The sequence below is a fragment of the Microcaecilia unicolor genome, chromosome 8 (assembly GCF_901765095.1).
Source record: "Microcaecilia unicolor chromosome 8, aMicUni1.1, whole genome shotgun sequence".
NCBI lineage: Eukaryota > Metazoa > Chordata > Amphibia > Gymnophiona > Siphonopidae > Microcaecilia > Microcaecilia unicolor.
Genome location: NC_044038.1, coordinates 226,477,516 through 226,497,443, shown reverse-complemented (window position 1 = coordinate 226,497,443; position 19,928 = coordinate 226,477,516). Strand labels below are relative to the sequence as shown.

Below are 19,928 nucleotides of genomic sequence, written 5' to 3'. Positions count from 1 at the left end.
TTGCTAGTGGAATAGCAACATTCCATGTAGAATCTCCAACAGTAGCAACATTCCATGTAGAATCTCCAATAGTATCTATTTTATTTTTGTTACATTTGTACCCCGCGCTTTCCCACTCATGGCAGGCTCAATGCGGCTTACATGGGGCAATGGAGGGTTAAGTGACTTGCCCAGAGTCACAAGGAGCTGCCTGTGCCTGACGTGGGAATTGAACTCAGTTCCCCAGGACCAAAGTCCACCACCCTAACCACTAGGCCACTCCTCCACCTGATAGGCTTGTGCCTCTTGTTTGCCCACTCCTGGTATACATAGTATTGATCTCTAAAGTGTGTGACTGGAACTGTGTCTAGGGCTCCTGGGAACCACAGCGAGGTCCAGTTCTTGAATTGCTTTAACTGTGTTTAAAATGCATTCTGCTTACATTTTTGTAAGGGTGGCTGGTTCCCATTTATAGTCTATGAAAACAAACAGAGAAACCTTTGCCATGGTTGCCCTTGAGTGCAGCATCCTCTACCATGCGTCTCTTCTGCAGCCAAAATCTCATGGGCAGAGCCATCTTCCACCTCGAAACTTGAAGTGAGCTCAGCCCAGGCCTCTTCCCGGGCTTCCACTGTCCAAACTGGGATGCTGATCTTCATCTCCATGTCGTGAAGCATGCTCTCAACTTGATGGATTTGGATGCCGAGATCGGCTGGGCACTGTTGCTCCATGTGTTCCACGTTGTCATGATGCTTACTGCCTGCTGCTTTAACCGTTCGAGTCCTGGAGCCCACATCTGATGTTTTTCCTACGACTCCAGTGCTGATCAAACACTTGTGACCGCTGTGTAAGGGGAAGAGCTGACTTAAATGATGGGCTTTGTAAAGATCCTGCTGGTACAGCTCAAGTGATGACATGAAAAGGACCCAGATCCTCTCCAGCTCTACCCGCTCCTCTGCGCTCACTTGCTGATCAATGAGAAGCTTCATGAGCTTGTTCCTCAGTCCTGAAAGTTGATGAAGGGCAATCAATTAGATATGTACAAATGCAATATGTTTTGATATGAAACAAACTAGGGTACAAGTCCTGAAAGTAACCACTTTCTCATGTGTTTCTGCTTTATATATTTATATATATATATATATATATAAGCCGTTGAGCCCGTTAAAACGGGCTCCTATTGGAATGGGGGTTTTCCAAGGCATTCCCCCCCCCCCCCCCCCCCCCCCCGAGTCACCGCCACCCCTCTACCTGGCCCAGGCCCTCTGTTCGCTACTAATTCAACTTACATTGCCGCAGCATGCAGATCAGCTGAGCTCCCGTCGGCCTGGCCTTCCTTCTCTGCCTGTGTGACGTACCGTCAGCCACGGTGGGACACAGGCAGGGAAGGAAGGCCGACCGGAGCTCAGCTGATCTGCGTGCTGCGGAGATGTAAGTTGAATTAATTGCGATCAGAGGGTGGCGGGGGAGCATAGTTTCCCTCTCCGTCCCACCCTCGTCGTCACGTATTGACGCAGGGTCGGGACAGAGAGGGAAGTCTCTACTGCGCATTTGCGAGTGTGTTCAGTCACTTGCCGTTTATATGTTTGATATATATATAGTGCTAGCACAGAAGTCTAGAACATGCACTGAAATAGTCTGTGAACATCATCGTTTTGGTCAATACAACAGAGGCTTAAGTGATTCTCCTGCCTTGCTAGATTCCTCCCCCCCCCCCCCCCCCCAAAAAAAAAAAAAATTTATGGCAAGACTTAGTGCCATAAAATTTGTGTGGAGTTTAACTTCTCTTCCCCTCCCCCCTCTAACATTCAAACAATTTTCCTCCTAAGAGAGGCTGCTTAAGTCAGGGGCTATTAAATTGAAAGAAGTGTGTGAAGAAGAGATCTTGGTAAGAATTTGAAGGGAAATTGTTTTTTAAAACTTGGGGAAAGGTAGGCTTAGAATTAAATAGGTAACCTCAGGGCCCTTATTTTAGAATTGCTCTGCTCACATAGCATAGGCGTTTAGGCAGTAGTTTTTCTTAGCATATTATCTGTCACAGTTCTACAGGTTAGCATTTAAGGGTGTTTTGGTTTTTTATAGTTTCTATAATCTATATATATAAAAGGCAAGACCAAAGTCCTATGAAGCCTCCAGCCGGAAGTGTGAAGCGCCACAGATATCCGGTTTCCCCATGAGTGAAGGAAAACAGCACAGCACGAAATCCCTCTCTCTGTAACAGTGAAGGACTCGGAGGGGGAGGGGAGAGAGATGCCCTCACTCTCTCTGTAACACAGAACAGCAGGAAACTTAACACTGAAGGACTGGACTCCAAGGGGGGAGGGAGAGAGGGCAGGGACACACACTCCCACATGCACACTCTGAAGTAAACCTTGCTAGCCCCCGTTTCATTTGCATCAGAAACGGGGCTTTTTTTACTAGTAATAGTATAAAACACAGCTAATAGGCTCAGGAAGCCTCAGCTTAGACTTGGTGCAGCAACTGGTTCAGGAGCCAACAAGGAGGAAGAGTTTTAGCCCTAGTCCTTAGTGGAGTACATGATCTGGTGATGGAAGTATGTCACAGGATGGCAGCATGAGTGAAATCCTTGGAAAGAAAAGCCTGACTCTCCTATTGTTGACACATTCTACAGATTGCTTCATGTAATGGCTTATCAAATGATCAGGCACAATTTCTTTCTGTAATTTCTTGTTCCTGCAGATAATTGATATATTGGAAGAGTCACTTTAATTTTTTTTTCTACCAGAAATGTGAACTGCAGGAGCAGATGCAAGTAGGACTTATTTAAAAAGACAGGAAAATGCTGCTTGAGAAGTATATGATCAGATTTGATATAAGCTCTGGTGTAATGAGATGAATTTCTCATAATGTGGCTTTTTACTTTCTGGCTATATGAGCAAATATTTAAGGGGCGAGTGGCATTTTCTGCAATAAGGGGGTCAATATTTAGCAGGGCAGCAGCTGGCCTGCTTGACTGGGTCCATGGCTAGATAGATAAGAAGCATTTAATCAGATAGTGACTCTAAATATCATGTCTGACTGCTGTAGCACTATTCAGTTATTGCACAGGCAGACTGAAGTTAGCCAGGCTGCAAAGGTTAGGACTTTAAATCAGGTATGAATGCGGTTTTAAAACACCATTGTAGAAGCCCGGACCAGATGTATTCCAAGTATTAACGGTGGCAAGGAGCAAATGACAGCCAGCATGGTTAACAGGTCAAGCGCAAGAGGTTATTAGAACCAAAAGAGCATCCTTCAAAGAATGGAGAAAGAAGCCGGTTGCAGAAAATTAGAAGCAACATAGAAGCTGTGTTGAGCTCAATACAAAGCCCACTGATAAAGAATATGAAGAAAAACTTACAGTGGTGACAAAAACTCAATAGTAACACCTTTTCTCCGAGGAAAAGCAGGCTGCTTGTTCTGACGACTGGGTTGACGTCCACGGCAGCCCCTCGAAACCGGAAGTAGCAGGGAGCGGTGCATCAAAAAGCTACAAGCGCGACACCACAGAATTCCCCCCCCCCCCCCCGTAACGCTGTCCGGCCGCTGCTGCTTCCGTTAAGCAGAAGCGGCCGCTACAAAAAGAAAAGCGATAAATGTTTTTAAACCCAGCCCAAATCATTAGCAAACGCCCGAGTCTTACAACGCAGTCTCTGCAGCCGCTCCTCCTCGTCGCTGCACCTGGAGTAAGACCCCGGAGGAGCGCAGTGACATGACAGGCAAGTGGAGGAGCGGCTGCAGAGACTGCGTTGTAAGACTCAGGCATTTGCGAATGATTTGGGCTGGGTTTAAAAACATCGCTTCTTTTCTTTTTGTAGCGGCCGCTGCTGCTCAACAGGGGAAGCAGCAGTGGCCAGACAGTGTTACCACTGGCAGCTGCGGGTGGTGAGGGGGTTTGATGCGCTGGGGGCGGTGGAGGGGAGGGTCGCTGGACATGGGTAGCTGTAGGGGGGGGGGGGGGAGAGGGAGGGAGTCCTGCAATCAGAGAGGGGGGGCCCTGTGAGAGGGGTGGTGGGGGCTCACACTAACTCACTGGGGCTCACATACACTCTCTCTGAGACACTCCATTTCTCTGTCTCTCACACACACGCGCTCTCTCTCTCTCTCTCTCATTCTTTCTATGACACACACACTCTCTCTCTCAAACATACACACTCCGAAGAAAACCTTGCTAGTGCCTGTTTCATTTGTGTAAGAAACAGGCCTTTTTTTACTAGTCTATTACATAAATGAACATGTTCATAATAGTATGAGCTTTTCCACTGTTATATTACCATGATTTAGGAAAGATAGATATGCCTGCTATTAACTGCTTAAGCCTCCTAAAATAGCCAACCTAATTAGTTCTAGTCAGGTACAACATACTTACCATTGCTTAAATCATAAGTTTTCTTCCTGCTGTCCTCTAGCTCCCCTCTCAGCCTGAGGGAGTCGGAGGTTCCTCCAACACACAGTACTGCCTGCCTGTAATAGGCTGTGACTTTATTAAGTGAGGCATGAATCTTCTTACACTCCTCAATCTCCTTGTAGGATTCCTCCACTGCATGACTATGGGATCCCAGCATTGACAAAGTCTCTTTTCCTACAAGTCGCCAAGAAGGAAGATGTGAGAGGCACCTTGTGTGTGTGGAGGCAGCTTCTCATTGAAAGACTGAAGTTTCAATAGCCTTTAACATGTGGATAGGACATTAAAGCAATCTTGTATTTCCAGCTGTAGACAGTGGCTAGTACCTGAGAATAAACAGCAGATAGAAAAGTTAGGTGTGGCTCTTCCTGCAAACATTCCCCAGCTACCCTCACCACAATATTGTAAGTAAATGGGGGAGCTATTGTGCCAAACTTCGTAAGAACCATTTGCATTTGTCACATTGAGTCATGTAAAAAAAAAAGGAGCAGATACAACTGAAAAACAGATTAGGGGAAGAGATTCTTATTTCACTTTTATTACACTTAAAACCTGTCTCCGTGCAAGGAACAACATATTTTTACAATGCAAATATGTCTTAAAATATCTTTTTGTAGACGTTAATGCAACATAGAAAGAATATGTCAAATACAATAAATCACAAAAGCTTAGATTTCGAAAATAAAAACAACCTGAGGGAGGAAAAATCAAGGCCATATAACCATCCTCTCATTCAAATGCCTTGATAAATAATTAGGTCTTCACAGTCTTGCAAAAGTACCAATAATTTTTGAGCCAAAACTACATGCCAGGCATGCCTGTATGCAAATCTCATAAAAAAGGTATGTTCTAGCCATGTACCTATTTTTAAACACACACATGGTCATATAATCTTATAAGAGCCCTTTGGACATGTAAAACATGCTTGACACGTGGAAAACACTTTTATTAAATTACCCCATCCCCCTTATTTTATAAACTTGTGTGCCTAACTTGTCGCTTAGCGTGCAAAGTTGCGCACCCAAGTTACCTGTGTAACTTAATAGAATAATTAGATGCTAATTGGCTTTGACAAGCAATTATTGTCAATAATTTATAGCAGGGGCGTATCTGGACTCGGGCGGTAGGGGGGGCCAGAGCCAGAGGGAGGGGGCACATTTTAGCCCCCCCACCCCGGCGCCACCGATCCCCCCCCCTCACCACCAATGACACCCTCCCCCGCTGCTGTCACTTACCTTTGCTGGCGGGGGACCCCAACCCCCCGCCAGCCGAGGTCCTCTCTTCCATGCAGGCTGCGCCGCTGCAAGTTGCAACGCTTCCTGTTCTTCTGAGTCTGACGTCCTGCACGTACAACGCGCAGGACGTCAGACTGAATTCCAAATTCTGAGTCTGACGTCAGACTCAGAAGAACAGGAAGCGTTGAAACTTGCATCCTGCACGGAAGAGAGGACTTCGGCTGGCGGGGGCTTGGGGTCCCCCGCCAGCAAAGATCGGCGACGGGTTGGTGGCGGGCGGGCGAGGTGGAGAGGGTCTGTGGTAGGGGGGTCCAGGGCGAAATCTGCGGGGGCCCAGGCCCCTATGGCCCCACGCAGATACGCCCCTGATTTATAGTATTTGTATCCCCTGCATTATCTCAAACAAGTTCTGGTTCAGTGTTGCTTACATCAAACTTTTAAAGCGTTAGGAGTTACGGATCAAGAAAGGGATCTGGGTGTCGTCGTCGATGATACGCTGAAACCTTCTGCTCAGTGTGCTGCTGCGGCTAGGAAAGCGAATAGAATGTTGGGTGTTATTAGGAAGGGTATGGAGTCCAGGTGTGCGGATGTTATAATGCCGTTGTATCGCTCCATGGTGCGACCGCACCTGGAGTATTGTGTTCAGTACTGGTCTCCGTATCTCAAAAAAGATATAGTAGAATTGGAAAAGGTACAGCGAAGGGTGACGAAAATGATAGTGGGGATGGGACGACTTTCCTATGAAGAGAGGCTGAGAAGGCTAGGGCTTTTCAGCTTGGAGAAGAGACGGCTGAGGGGAGATATGATAGAAGTGTATAAAATAATGAGTGGAATGGATCGGGTGGATGTGAAGCGACTGTTCACGCTATCCAAAAATACTAGGACTAGAGGGCATGAGTTGAAGCTACAGTGTGGTAAATTTAAAACGAATCGGAGAAAATTTTTCTTCACCCAACGTGTAATTAGACTCTGGAATTCGTTGCCGGAGAACGTGGTACGGGCGGTTAGCTTGACGGAGTTTAAAAAGGGGTTAGATAGATTCCTAAAGGACAAGTCCATAGACCGCTATTAAATGGACTTGGAAAAATTCCGCATTTTTAGGTATAACTTGTCTGGAATGTTTTTACGTTTGGGGAGCGTGCCAGGTGCCCTTGACCTGGATTGGCCACTGTCGGTGACAGGATGCTGGGCTAGATGGACCTTTGGTCTTTCCCAGTATGGCACTACTTATGTACTTATGTACTAGAACAATAATGAACATACAAAGCAGTAATAGGTGAAAACATCCAAGGAGTAAGATGACTCATTTTGAAATAAATTAATTGATGTTAATTGACAGTTACACATGTAAGTGCCCTTAATATTCTGCAAAACGTGTGCAGTTTCCATAGCACATAGTCTGACGTCTTCCCGTACTTACCTTAATCTGCACCTCCCCCAACTGCAAAGGTATTAAGTACAAATCCTTCTATGCATCCAATTTTTTCTTTTCAGGTAGCCAGCTTTGCAATGCTCTACCAAGACCCAACCGCACCATTAACGGCCTTTTGCCCTTCAGAAAAGCAGTGAAGACCCATCTCTTCAAGATAGCCTACCCTAACGATTCAACCTAACCAATGCCTGCCCACATGATTCTTATTGACGATTGTTATACATTGTCCATGTTCCCACTATCCTTATTGCTACCCCATATCCATTCCTCTCCATCTTCCTACGCCTACCTCCTTACGCTTATTTCCTTCTGCACCCAATTCCTCCCATGCTCAATTTACTTATCCGTTAACCCCAATAATATTGCGTTTACTACAAATTGTATATTCTTCTTACGACTCTGTAATTCATTATATTGTTACTATGTAAGCCGCATTGAGCCTGCCATGTGTGGGAAAGCACGGGGTACAAATGTAATAGATAAATATTCAAATTTGAGCCTCCCAGCAAGTCACTCATATTCCATCTAATCACAGGTGTTTCTAAACTTGTGCAGATTCCTTTCTAGTGCGATCTGCTGTGCTATGTGCTTGCTTAGAGTTGAAAGAGATGGGTTATAGAGCAAAACTAGAGAATGACACGGGGATAAACTTTGTCCCTGTGTCACTTTCTACTTTGAAGCCTGTTAATGAACTGGACTGTTATTTATGTTTGATGAAGAAGATGACAATATTTTTTTGGGGGGGGAAAACAAGCAAACATGCTAGCCACAGCTAGCAAAATTTGTATGAGGGATCCTGTACATCCTGCTACCTGCACATCTTCTAAGAAGGCATCTTCCACTGCAGGAGGGACTGTGGAGGACGGGAGAGCTAGACTGAATCCTGAGATTATTGATGACTTCTTATTAAATCTCCCCTCTAGGACATACATAGTAACATAGTAGATGACGGCAAAAAAAGACCTGCATGGTCCATCTAGTCTGCCCATGATAAACTCATATGTGTATACCTTACCTTGATTTGTACCTGTCTTTTTCAGGGCACAGACCGTTAAGTCTGTCCAGCAGTATTTCCCGCCTCTGACACAGACCCCGTATAAGTCTGCCCTCCCCTATCCTAGCCTCTCAACCACCAACCCCTCTTCCCCCCGCCACCCAATTTCAGCTAAGCTGTGGATCCATTCCTTCTGCACAGGATTCCTTTATGCCTATCCCACGCATGTTTGAACGGGTTGTATTTTGTACCCCTGGATAATTTAACAGGGTGAATTAGGATTCCTTGGTCTTGGGAAAGGTAGAGGTTGGTGGTGGTGGGAGGGTTATTATAGCTGCTAGTTATTATTGTTTTTTATTTGTAATTTATACACAACAGATGCACAGCATATTGTTCCTTTTTATACTGTAATAAAAAGATTTCAATATAAAAATCATGTATTTGAGGCTTCTGCAGCTGAAACAGAGACCAAGGGGATGGAGACAGGGCCTGCAGGGACGGGGTGGGTTGGAGACAGAACCCATGGAGAAGGGACGTGGGCAAATGTCCCTGTGTCATTCTCTAAAACTACATACTTTTAGTGGCAGAATGGAATAAATTACAGGTATGGACCTTTTTCTCATACCCCAGAGCAGGGGCTCTCAACCCAATCCTTTGGGACACACCAAGCCAGTCGGGATACTCACAATGAATATGCATGAGAGATTAGGTGTGTCATGAGGACTGGGTTAAGAATCCCTGCACCAGGGTCTTAAATTGTAAGAGTGCTGCTTGATCTTTTAACTCCAACCAATTTTTAAAAACATCTAAAGTGCTCAAAGTGAATGGGTTTCAAATGCTGGATAAACTCACACTTCAAAATATTAATTTGAAACAGCTTACTGACGCTCACCTTCTAGGAGGAATGTCTGCAGAAGTTTCCATGCTTATATTAATTGTTTTAGTTGTATAGCTGCATTTGCAGTGTGAAAGGAAGCCTTTGCTTCAATCCTCCACCATCTGTTCTTCCATCTACTAACCAATACATTAATAATGAGCAAAGAAGTGCTGTAAGTGACTACACAATACTTTCAAAGAAATTAGAGGTGTGGTTGCTCTGGGTTAAAAAGTACTGTTGTCTCAGATGAATTCATGGAGGAGTGGCCTAGTGGTGGACTTTGGTCCTGAGGAACTGAGTTGGATTCCCACTTCAGGCACAGGCAGCTCCTTGTGACTCTGGGCAAGTCACTTAACCCTCCATTGCCCCATGTAAGCCGCATTGAGCCTGCCATGAGTGGGAAAGCGCAGGGTACAAATGCAACAAAAATAAAATAGATACTATTAGAGATTCTACATGGAATGTTGCTATTCCACTAGCAACATTCCATGTAGAAGGCTGCGCAGGCTTCTGTTTCTGTGAGACTGACGTCCTGCACGTACGTGCAGGACGTCAGACTCACAGAAGCCTGCGCGGCCTTGGTGATCTGCAAGGGCCGACTTCTACATGGAATGTTGCTAGTGGAATAGCAACATTCCATGTAGAATCTGAAATAGTAGCAACAGTGGAGGAGTGGCCTAGTGGTTAGGGTTGTGGGCTTTGGAGGAGTGGCCTAGTGGTTAGGGTGGTGGACTTTGGTCCTGAGGAACTGAGTTCGATTCCCACTTCAGGTACAGGGAATCTACATGGAATGTTGCTATTCCCCTAGCAACATTCCATGTAGAAGGCTGCGCAGGCTTCTGTTTCTGTGAGTCTGACGTCCTGCACGTACGTGCTGGACGTCAGACTCACAGAAGCAGAAGCCTGCGCGGCCACATTGGTGATCTGCAAGGGCCAACGTCTACATGGAATGTTGCTAGTGGAATAGCAACATTCCATGTAGAATCTCAAATAGTAGCAACAGTGGTGGAGGAGTGGCCTAGTGGTTAGGGTGGTGGACTTTGGTTCTGGGGAACTGAGTTTGATTCGCACTTCAGGCACAGGCAGCTCCTTGTGACTCTGGGCAAGTCACTTAACCCTCCATTGCCCCATGTAAGCCGCATTGAGCCCCCCATGAGTGGGAAAGCGCGGGGTACAAATAAAAAAAAAAAAAGCAGTGGTACTGATCCCCGTGTGGCAAATATGACAAAGGCCATTCAATTCCTATTAAATTTGTTGCATGCACTGCAGCCTGTTTTGTTTTCCAATAGTTGTATTAATGTTCCTCTGCGCATACTGCAACGTTCAGGGTTTTATTCTAGAAAGGACCTTGTGTGACACCTCCCCCCCCCCCCCCCCAAGAAGTTAGCTTGTAAGCATACTTGATGTGGTCCAACTTGTTAAGAATACTTTTTACTTTGTAGTAGTAAAAAAATAGTTTTAAGAGCTGTACTTTATTACTTTTTACTTAAGTTTTTTTTTTTTTTACTTATTATACGAGTTATACTTTTACTTCACTATTTTTGTAGCCAGTACATTTACTTTTTACTTAAGTACTTTTAAAAAGTAACAAACCTATATCTACATAAGTATTGCCATACTGGGAAAGACCAAAAGTCCATCGAGCCCAGCATCCTGTTTCCAACAGTGGCCAATCCAGGTCACAAATACCCGGCAAGATCCCAAAAATGTACAAAACATTTTATACTGCTTATCCTGGATTTTCCCCAAGTCCATTTAATAACGGTCTATGGACTTTTCCTTTAGGAAGCCGTCCAAACCTTTTTTAAACTCCGCTAAGCTAACCGCCTTTACCACAATCTCTGGCAACGAATCCCAGAGTTTAATTACACGTTGAATGAAGAAACATTTTCTCCGATTCGTTTTAAATTTACTACATTGTAGCTTCAACGCATGCCCCCTAGTCCTAGTATTTTTGGAAAGCGTGAACAGACGCTTTATTGTGTGCGCTTTATTATCGAATTGCCCTCCATGTAGCTTTTGCATGCCTTTTTATACGAATGCTTGGGTGTGCCGTGTGGACCAAGGGCAGTTCAAACCATTTTAACCTCCCCCCCCCCCCCCCCCAACGAAGAACGTGGAGGTAGAACATACAAAGGGGTTGACCCATGTCGGATGTGGGGCCTCATTTGTTTTGGTCAATAAGGGCCGGAAAGCATGGCAGAAAAGAGGTCATGTTCTAAATAATACAGATGCTCAAGGGATGGACCAGCATTAAAGGGACAAGTCTTTTATTTCTAAAGCAGTTTTCCCTAGCAAAGAGAGGCCGTTTTCCAGCCTGAATGACGAAGTAGGTGGAATAAAAGTTTGCCCCTAGCCCTGTTCTGAAAACCTGGCAGGTAGAAAGTTGGCTTGCACCAATTCAAAAAAAAAAAAAAAGGCTACACCACAAAATATATTTCTTCTACGTCGTGTTCAGCCTTGGACTTCAGTTTTGTTTTGAAACTGCATCTCCAAGGGAACAACAGAAAATATCTTCAGGGAAAGAGAGTGATATGAATACATGGAATGGCCTCCGATGCAGACAGATCCCAGTAACAGAACTGAAGAAAGCACTCTGTAAGCCCCAGGAGTCCTAGATGTGAACGGAAAAAGCCAGAGAGCAGCTGGGGTCTATGGGCACTGCAGCAGGCAAGAAATTCAGCAGATTGGAAAGGACCTTTCTTTACTGTTTTGTTTCTGAGGTGCCACATGCAACAGCGGAGAAAACTCCGGAGTGATACCTAAACCTTCCTAGTATTCTCTTAAGGTTAAATCCCTTGCATAGAATAAAAAGGTGGGACTTCGGTGTTACTATAGAAACGTAGAACTGATATGACATCTACCTTTTGTAGTTCATGCATTCTATGTTGTCAGAAAAACAATTCTCAGAATGACACTGGGGTTATCGCCTCTAAAAAGGAGTTACAAATACAAACCAACATTCCCCTGGGAGGGAAAATGGTCAGCCAAGTCAGATTTCTTGGGGCTGGAATCCAAGAAATGTCTTACCCTTTGCAGTGGCGTAGCTAGGGGGTGCAGGGGGAGCGGTCACTCCCCCAAATAGCTTTGTCAAAAAAATGGTGCCTATGCGCCGCCACCTTCCCGCTTGCATGCGGTGGCAGAACTACCGGATTGTCGCCATCAACTCGCCTGCCGTGCTTGCCCTAACAGCGCACGAAGAAGTGAACAGACTACTGCTGCTGGCCAGCGCCCGTACTACTCCCGTCTCCCGCCCCCACAGTGCTGACTGCACTGCTTGAAGGCAGGAGAAGAAAGTCGTCGAGAGAGCTCAGCTGCAGCGGCCGTTGTGGTAACTTACAGCAATGGCGGCTGCAGCTGAGCTCTCTCGACGACGTTCTTCTTCTCCTGGCTTCAAGCAGTGCAGGCAGCATTGCAGGGGCCGGGGCCCAGGATCCTCCTCAGCTCAGGCGCGGTGTGTGGTGCAGGCTGTTCAGCGCTTGGCCTCGGCTGTGTGAGCTGTTTTTCTTCTCTGACTGCTGGCTGTATTGGGGTAAGGGACCGTCTCTTCTGGCTGGCTCGTTGTGTGTGTGGGGGGAATGGAGTTGGATTGGAACGGGCAACGGGTTCCGCCTCTGCGGCACTGGTCCCCCCCACCCCCCCACGTTGCTTGCAGATCTGCAGGCAGGAGAAAGACAGGGAGAAGGGAAGCAGATAGGAAGCACAGAACCACCACCCACTGCTGAGTGAACAACCCAACAGTTCCACTGACTTTCCGATTGCTGGCATGGGGGTTTGGTTTATGATTTTTTTGTTTTTGTTTCTGTAAATATTTTCAGTTCCTTTTAAATGGCCACCTGGGCGGATTTCAGAGATGGTGGGCTCCCCCCTGGTTATCTCCAGCAAGCAGAGAGCTAATCATGTATGCAGAAATGTTTTCAGGTACTTGACAATCAGACTTACTATTTAAAAGTATAATTAAAAAAGAAAAACATTAATTAGGTTGAAACCTGGGAGCATTTAATCTTTTTTTTTTCCTGTGCCTACATTAAAAGAAAAAGAGGGCATGTGGGAATTTGCTCTTTTGTTTTGTGGATTGCAGTGGTATATTATAAAAATTCACTTGCCTTTTTTTATTACTATCACAGAGAGGTATGGAATAATGAGGGGAGAGTTTCCTTTATGCAGACGTTCTGTCCAGTCAGTCTAAATGTGCCCACATTGTCCAGTTCAGCACAGTATTAGTCGCCAAGTTTATACAAAGTTAATTCTGTTGAGTGGAAATAAATCTGTTGTCTCAGGCTGCTTACTACTGAAAATCCATCATTGTTTCATTATTGCTACTAAGTATTACATATTACGGGCATTTGCTTTAAACTTTGTGGTAAATTGTTTATTCAGTCCTTACGTGCACATGCCTTTGCGTCTTAAACCAAAAGGTGACTCCTAAGGGTGGTTGAACAATTAGGTATAAACTGTTGTTTCTGACTTTACTTGTTTTGGGTTACTACTAATCCTACTTAACATTTCTAAAGCGCTACTAGGGTTACAATTTCACAAAGAAGGACAGTCCCTGCTCAAAGGAGCTTACAATCTAAAGGCCAAAATGTGCAGTCAATCAAGATTGAGGCAGTCTAGATTTCCTGGATAGAGGTACAATGGTTAGGTGCCGAAAGCGACATTGAAGAGGTGGGCTTTGAGTAAGGATTTGAAGATGGGCAGGGAGGGGGCTTGGCATATGGGCTCAGGAAGTTTATTCCAAGCATAGGGTGAGGCGAGGCGAGGCGAGGCAGAAAGGGCGGAGCCTGGAGTTGGCGGTGGTGGAAAAGGGTACTGAGAGGAGGGATTTGTCCTGAGAGCAGAGGTTTCGGGTAGGGGCGTAAGGGGAGATGAGGGTAGAGAGGTAATGAAGTGCATTTGTAGGTTAGTAAGAGAAGCTTGAATTGTGTGCGGTACCTGATCGGAAGCCAGTGAAGTGACTTGAGGAGAGGGGTGATATGAGCATATCGGTCCAGGCGGAAGATAAGATGCGCAGCAGAGTTCTGAACGGATTGAAGGGGGGATAGATGGTTAAGTGGGAGGCCGGTGAGGAGTAGGTTGCAGTAGTCAAGGCGAGAGGTAATGAGAGTTCGGGTGGTGTGCTCAGAAAGGAAAGGGCGAATTTTGCTGATGTTATAGAGAAAGAAGCGACAGGTCTTGGCTATCTGCTGGATATGCGCAGAGAAGGAGAGGGAGGAGTTGAAGATGGTTCTGCTGATCTGTACATCTGCTGTCTAAAATTTTGGAAGATGGAAATGAGAAAATAAAAAATAAGTTTTGGATGTACTCTGTGGAAGTTGTTGTTGTGCACTGTGTATATGGATGCCTGTTCTGGTGTGTGCATCTGACAATATTTGAACAACTGTCTATACTTATGGCTACGATTTCTGAACATGTGACATCACTAAAGGCCAGGCTTTTAAATCTCAGTTGGTATATATGCTAATCTCAACTTTGTCAAATGTTTCAGGCATGCCTATGTACTTGCTCCCATGATGTAACTGAATTCTATGGTGATGGCACAAGGAAAGCAAGTTTGATCTAGTGAAGACCAGCTCAAAATAACCTGCTCTTTAGATGGGCCCTAGTATTACCCTATTACAAAATGCGACCATACTATGCCTCTGTGGTTACGTTTCACTAATAAGTTAAACGATTAACTGACTTTCTTGAAAGAATTCTATAAACTTTGAATGCATAACTAGGGATACAAACACACATTTATTCAACATTACAATTCCTCATGTACCGCCACAAAACAACCTTTTTAGGGTGGATTGTGTTCACAATGAGCTCCTTTTACTATTGACCAGATAGAGAGAAGAGTTTTCAGTTTTGGCACAGTATATAAGTCATCACACGGACACATGGAGTGGAGGAATGGCCTAGTGGTTAGGGTGGTGGACTTTGGTCCTGAGGAACTGAGTTCGATTCCTGGCACAGGCAGCTCCTTGTGACTCTGGGCAAGTCACTTAACCCTCCATTGCCCCATGTAAGCCGCATTGAGCCTGCCATGAGTGGGAAAAACGTGGGATACAAATGTAACAAAAATATATATATATATAAAAAAAATACCAATGGACTGCACTAGGGGCTTATAGCCCATTTAGTTATGTTCAGATCTGCACGAAACAAAATATTTATTTTTATTTGGACTTATAAATCCACTTGTCCCTGAAATATGTCTCAAAACAGAATAATCCATTTGTGTGGATGGAACTGCTTGCCCTGGGATTTGTAGCATGGAATGTTGCTGTGATTTGGGTTTCTGCAGGTACTTGTGACCTGGCTTTGGCCACTGTTGGAAGCGGGATACTGGCCTAGAAGGAGCATTGGTCTGACCCAGTATGGCTACTCTTATGTTCTAAGTCAGCTGTTCAGGAAAAAAAAATACAGAAGTGCACCTCTATTTGATACTGGAGAAAGAAAATGAAAGATCGGTGCCAGACAGATGTAGAGAAAGGAAGAAGAAAAGAGGAGATAGGACAGCCTGGAAAAGAATTTGGAACACTGACTCATGGAACGTGCAAAAAAAAATTAAAAAAAAAAAAACTGGGATCAACCCAATTAGAAAATTTAATTCCCAGAAAACAAAGGTAGAAAAGAAAAAAATGTTTTATGTAATACTTTGTAAGGACTGAGATGTACCTGCTTTGTAAAATATACATTTTTTCTTTTTTTATTTTGCAAAGTACAGAAGAAAATGCATTTCTGTTTCCCTTTTACCAGTATTGCACTGAGTCTGGCTTTGTTGGGCAGAGTGGAGGGGGTCTCTATTTCAACTTTTGTCCGTTTGGTTTGGTTTTTTTTGTGGCTCCCTATTCTGTATTAGATGAGGGTCTGTCCATGTTCTGCATGTGCGACTGAGATGAAGGATTCTGTTAGCATGTAGTGTCTGTGTAGGAATGTGTAACAGTGCAGCTTGTTCCAGTTTCCCAATAGTAGGTATATTGGTGCTGTAGAGCCCAGTGTAATATATATATATATATATATATATATATATATATATATATATAGAGCACTGTCTGTTCATAAATGGGTTAGGGCTGTTATGGTGTGGTAAGTTTGGTGTTCTAGGGCAGTGTTTCCCAAGTTGGTCCTGGAGTACCCCCTTGCCAGTCTGGCTTTAAGAGTATCCACAATAAATATCCATGAAATTGATTTCCATATTCTGCCTCCATTCATTGTGGATAGCCTGAAAACCTGAATGGCAAGGGGCTACTCCAGGACCACCTAGGGAAACACTGTTCTGGGGCTAAGTGTAATATTTGTAGAACTGTCTTTTCGTAAGTGGGTTAGGGCTGTTATGGTGTTGTAAGTTTTCAGTATAGGTTTTGGGTGTCATTTTGCAGGGTTTTGTGTTATTTCACAAAGTGTCTGGCCCAGGGGCGTAGCTATGTGGGGCCACAGGGGCATGGGCCCCCACAGATTACGCCCCCTCCCGCTGCCCCCCACCCCACCACTGCATCATCAGGTACCTTGTTTGCTGGCGGGGGTCCCCAATCCCCGCCAGCCGGAGTCTTCTTCAGCGCCGGTCGACTCCGGCACCTCGTTGTGTGATCATCTGTTTCTGACGCCTTACATCCTGCACGGGAACCCCCGCCAGCAAACAAGGTACCTGATGCGGCGGCGGGGCAGCGGGCGGGCGGCAGTGGGGTCTAAAGTGGCGGGGAGGTGGCTAAACAGTGCCCCCCCCCACCTCGGGCTCTGGCCCACCGTCCTGCCGAGGTCTGGCTACGCCCCTGGTCTGGCCCTATTTGAAAGTAAGCTCCGGGGCAAGGGTCGCCTTTGGTGGCCCTTGTCAACCAAACTAAAAATGCTCAGGACTAGTGGTCTCCACATCCTTTAGAGTCACCACATAAACAATAGTCCATCTGATTTAAACAAAGTGTCTAGCAGTGGAAGGAGTGTGTGCGATGTTCCTGAGGTTATGGTCACAATTTGAATATTTTTACTTGTAGTTAAGAAGACAGCTGGCCAGTCTGGGGACCTCTTCTGCACCCTGTCTCCTGATAACATAGTAGATGACGGCAGAAAAAGACCTGCACGGTCCACCCAGGCTGCCCAACAAGATAAACTCACATGTGCCATTTTTTGTGTATACCTTACCTTGATTTGTACCTGTCTTTTCCTGTTTCCTTGTAGGCAGGACAACATCAGATAACAGAGAGAGCCTGCATTAATCATTGCCCATCATAGCCACAGGCACTGTTGTCTAGCTAACACCAACTGGCGCCTATTTTGTAAAAAGCCTGCTCCCCCTGATGTCAAAACCTGGCTACGCCGGTCCCTTTGCTTAAAAACAGATGTTTTTTCAAAATATGAAGGGGTGTGGTGGGTTAGCACGTTACGGTTTTAGCGATCTAAGAATTGTCCGTACCTGTCCAACTATCCGGATAGCTTGTTGCCCAATCAGTCGCTCCCCTGGCCATTTCCTGACCTTTCTTTACAAAGTTCTCTGCTCAGGTTCTACTGCTTGTTGCATGCACTTGCTTTTCCTCCAGCCTCCTCCTCCTCCTCGTTCCCTTTTCCCCTTCCCTGCCCCGCGGGCTGGATCCCTGAATCGGAAGAAATGCAGCTTCCGAAAACCTTTCATGGGCGCGTGAAGTTCTCAAACTTACCCCCACAGCAGCTCAGCCTTGAGATCCGCCAGTTCGGCGCTGGGCACGTACCAGGCCGATCCAATCCCTCTGGGCTACTTTTCAGCCTCCTGCTTCATTCCTTTCCTTTCCCCCCTTCAGGAAAGTGGTGAAAAACTGCTGCAGCTATCAGACTGTTCACTTCAGAGTCCTGTGCAGACGAGCTGGAGCTAGCAAGGTACAACCTTTGCCTCCGGTTGCGCCTCTGAGAAGGCGAATTGGGGAGGAAGCTGCAAAAGCCGTGATTGGCTAGCGCCGTGTTTTAATACAATAATACTGGTAATGGCAGGAAGCTGCTGTTATGTTGATTAAAGTCTAATGGAGTCTAGATGTTCTGGGTCCCCCCCAGGGAGCTCATCCCGCTCAGTGGGAAAGGCAGTGCATGCTGGAACAGGATGTTGACTATGGGCACTCGGGAATTCACAGCTCGCTTTGATTTGTATTTAATTGATATCATTGTGCTGAGGGACGTTCTTTCCAGTGAGCTATATGCATCGTGTATTTCTGTGTTAGAAATAGGCATCAGCAGGGATTCCAGATGTTTACCCCACTCCACCTGCACAGGCCACTAGAAGGTCTTATTCCATTTCAGGTCTTAGAAAAGCCTGTAACTATTTTACTCTGTTTCAAGTTAGGAGAGTTGTTTTTTTTTTTTTTTTTAAATAACCTTACACATTATACATCAAATATTCAACTTTGACAGAAATCCAGAAATAGTAACAAAGGAAGAAAAAAAAAACATAATTAAATGTAGGGTTACCATATTTTGTCCTCTGAAAAAGAGGACACATGCCATGCCCCCTTGCCCCGCCCACACCACATCCCTTTCGGATCCTCGCCCCACCCTTTCTCGCTCTCACCCCGCCCCCTGTCACATATTCCCCTTCCCCCCGGGTCACATATTCCCCTCCCCTGCCCCCCCATCACCTCCCCTCCCCCTTGTCACATATTCCCCTCCCCTCCTCTTACTTACTATCTACTGCCCTGGTGGTCTAGTGACCTCTTCGGGGCAGGAAAGAGCCCCCTCTTTCCTGCCCGGAGCGCTGCCTTGCCTGGCATCCTTCTCAGTCTCGGCTCGGGGTTCCAAATGGCCGACGAGAGTTGAAGTCTCGCGAGGCCGCTTCAACTCTCGGCGGCCATTTTGAATCCCGAGCCGAGACTGAGAACGATGCAGGGCAAGGACAGACAGCGCTCCGGGCAGGAAAGAGGGGGCTCTTTCCTGCCCCGAAGAGGTCACTAGACCACCAAGGCAGACAGTAAGCAAGGGGAGGGGAGACCTACGGCGGCGCCCGCCTGCTTGTCCAGAAATCCGGACAAACAGGTGGGCAAAACCCGCCGGATGCCCCGGACATGTCCTCAAAAAGAGGACATGTCCGAGGAAATCTGGACATATGGTAACCCTAATTTAGGCGCAAAATACTAGCTTAGGTGGGGATAGTGCTGGGCAGACTTATACGGTCTGTGCCCTGAAAAAGACAGATACAAATCAAGGTGAGGTATACACATGAGTTCATCTTGTTGGGCAGACTGGATGGACCGTGCAGGTCTTTTTCTGCCGTCATTTACTATGTTACTATGTTAATTAAATGTCACTACTAGTACCCAATACAGTCCATGAAAAGGAAAGAGGATCCTAAAGAACTCCATGTGAAGCTGGAGGAAAAAAAAAACCCAAAATAGTTAATGCCCCCATAACTTAAATCATAACGCCTACATTAGGAAACTATCACAGAAAGTCTCTGAAACCTGTTTAAGTTTGAAGAAAAGTCTACAACTTTGAAGGATCATAATATACACACTTAACATTCTGATAAGAAACAAAACATTTGCCGTGAAAACATAGCTGAAAGGATGCCCCCAAAGCAATAACTGATTGGCGCATGGCCAGAAATGTTTTCCTTCTCAGTTGCGTCCATCTAGATACATCAGGAAATACTTTGTCACCATAAAACACAGAATTCCTAGACCTATAGAACAACCTCAAGATGGCCTCTCTATCGTGTTAAAAAAAAAAAAAAGAAAGAAACCAGAAAAGTAGCTCTTCCTGGTATTTTTATTACATTTGTACCCCATGCTTTCCCACTCATGGCAGGCTCAATGTGGCTTACATATTGTATACAGGTACTTATTTGTACTTGGGGCAATGGAGGGTTAAGTGACTTGCCCACAGTCACAAGGAGCTGTAGTGGGAATTGAACTCAGTTCCCCAGGACCAAAGTCCACCACCCTAACCACTAGGCCACTCCTCCACTCTGCTTAGGAGGATTCCAGTAAAGTTGAAACATCCAAGTTCTTCTGATCTTCCACAGATGAGGACATGATGTCAGGGCCGGTCCTAGGGTCTCTGGC

The 19,928-nt window shown here is 45.6% G+C and overlaps 1 protein-coding gene across 2 annotated transcripts; it reads right to left on the bottom strand.

Moving 5' to 3' along the window:
- Positions 1-196: 196 nt before the first annotated feature.
- Positions 197-17,967, bottom strand: LOC115476000 (regulator of G-protein signaling 9-binding protein-like). Of its 2 annotated transcripts, none has more exons than XM_030212093.1 (3): positions 17,562-17,967; positions 4,349-4,710; positions 197-985 (listed from the first exon to the last, which is right to left on the bottom strand). In XM_030212093.1, exons 2-3 carry the CDS (start codon positions 4,542-4,544, stop codon positions 456-458), a joined length of 726 nt encoding a protein of 241 aa, XP_030067953.1. In that variant the 5' UTR covers positions 4,545-4,710; positions 17,562-17,967; the 3' UTR covers positions 197-455. The 2 variants fall into 2 exon arrangements, with proteins under 2 accessions (XP_030067953.1, XP_030067954.1); XM_030212094.1 differs by lacking the exon at positions 17,562-17,967 and adding an exon at positions 17,321-17,510.
- Positions 17,968-19,928: the final 1,961 nt, after the last annotated feature.

Excerpts from the sequence above, each read along its gene's own strand:
- LOC115476000 (XM_030212093.1), bottom strand. The coding sequence starts at position 4,544 with ATGCTGGGATCCCATAGTCATGCAGTGGAGGAATCCTACAAGGAGATT. Across the intron at positions 986-4,348 it reads AACTTATGATTTAAGCAATG|GACTGAGGAACAAGCTCATG; the intron begins GTAAGTATGTTG and ends ATCAACTTTCAG.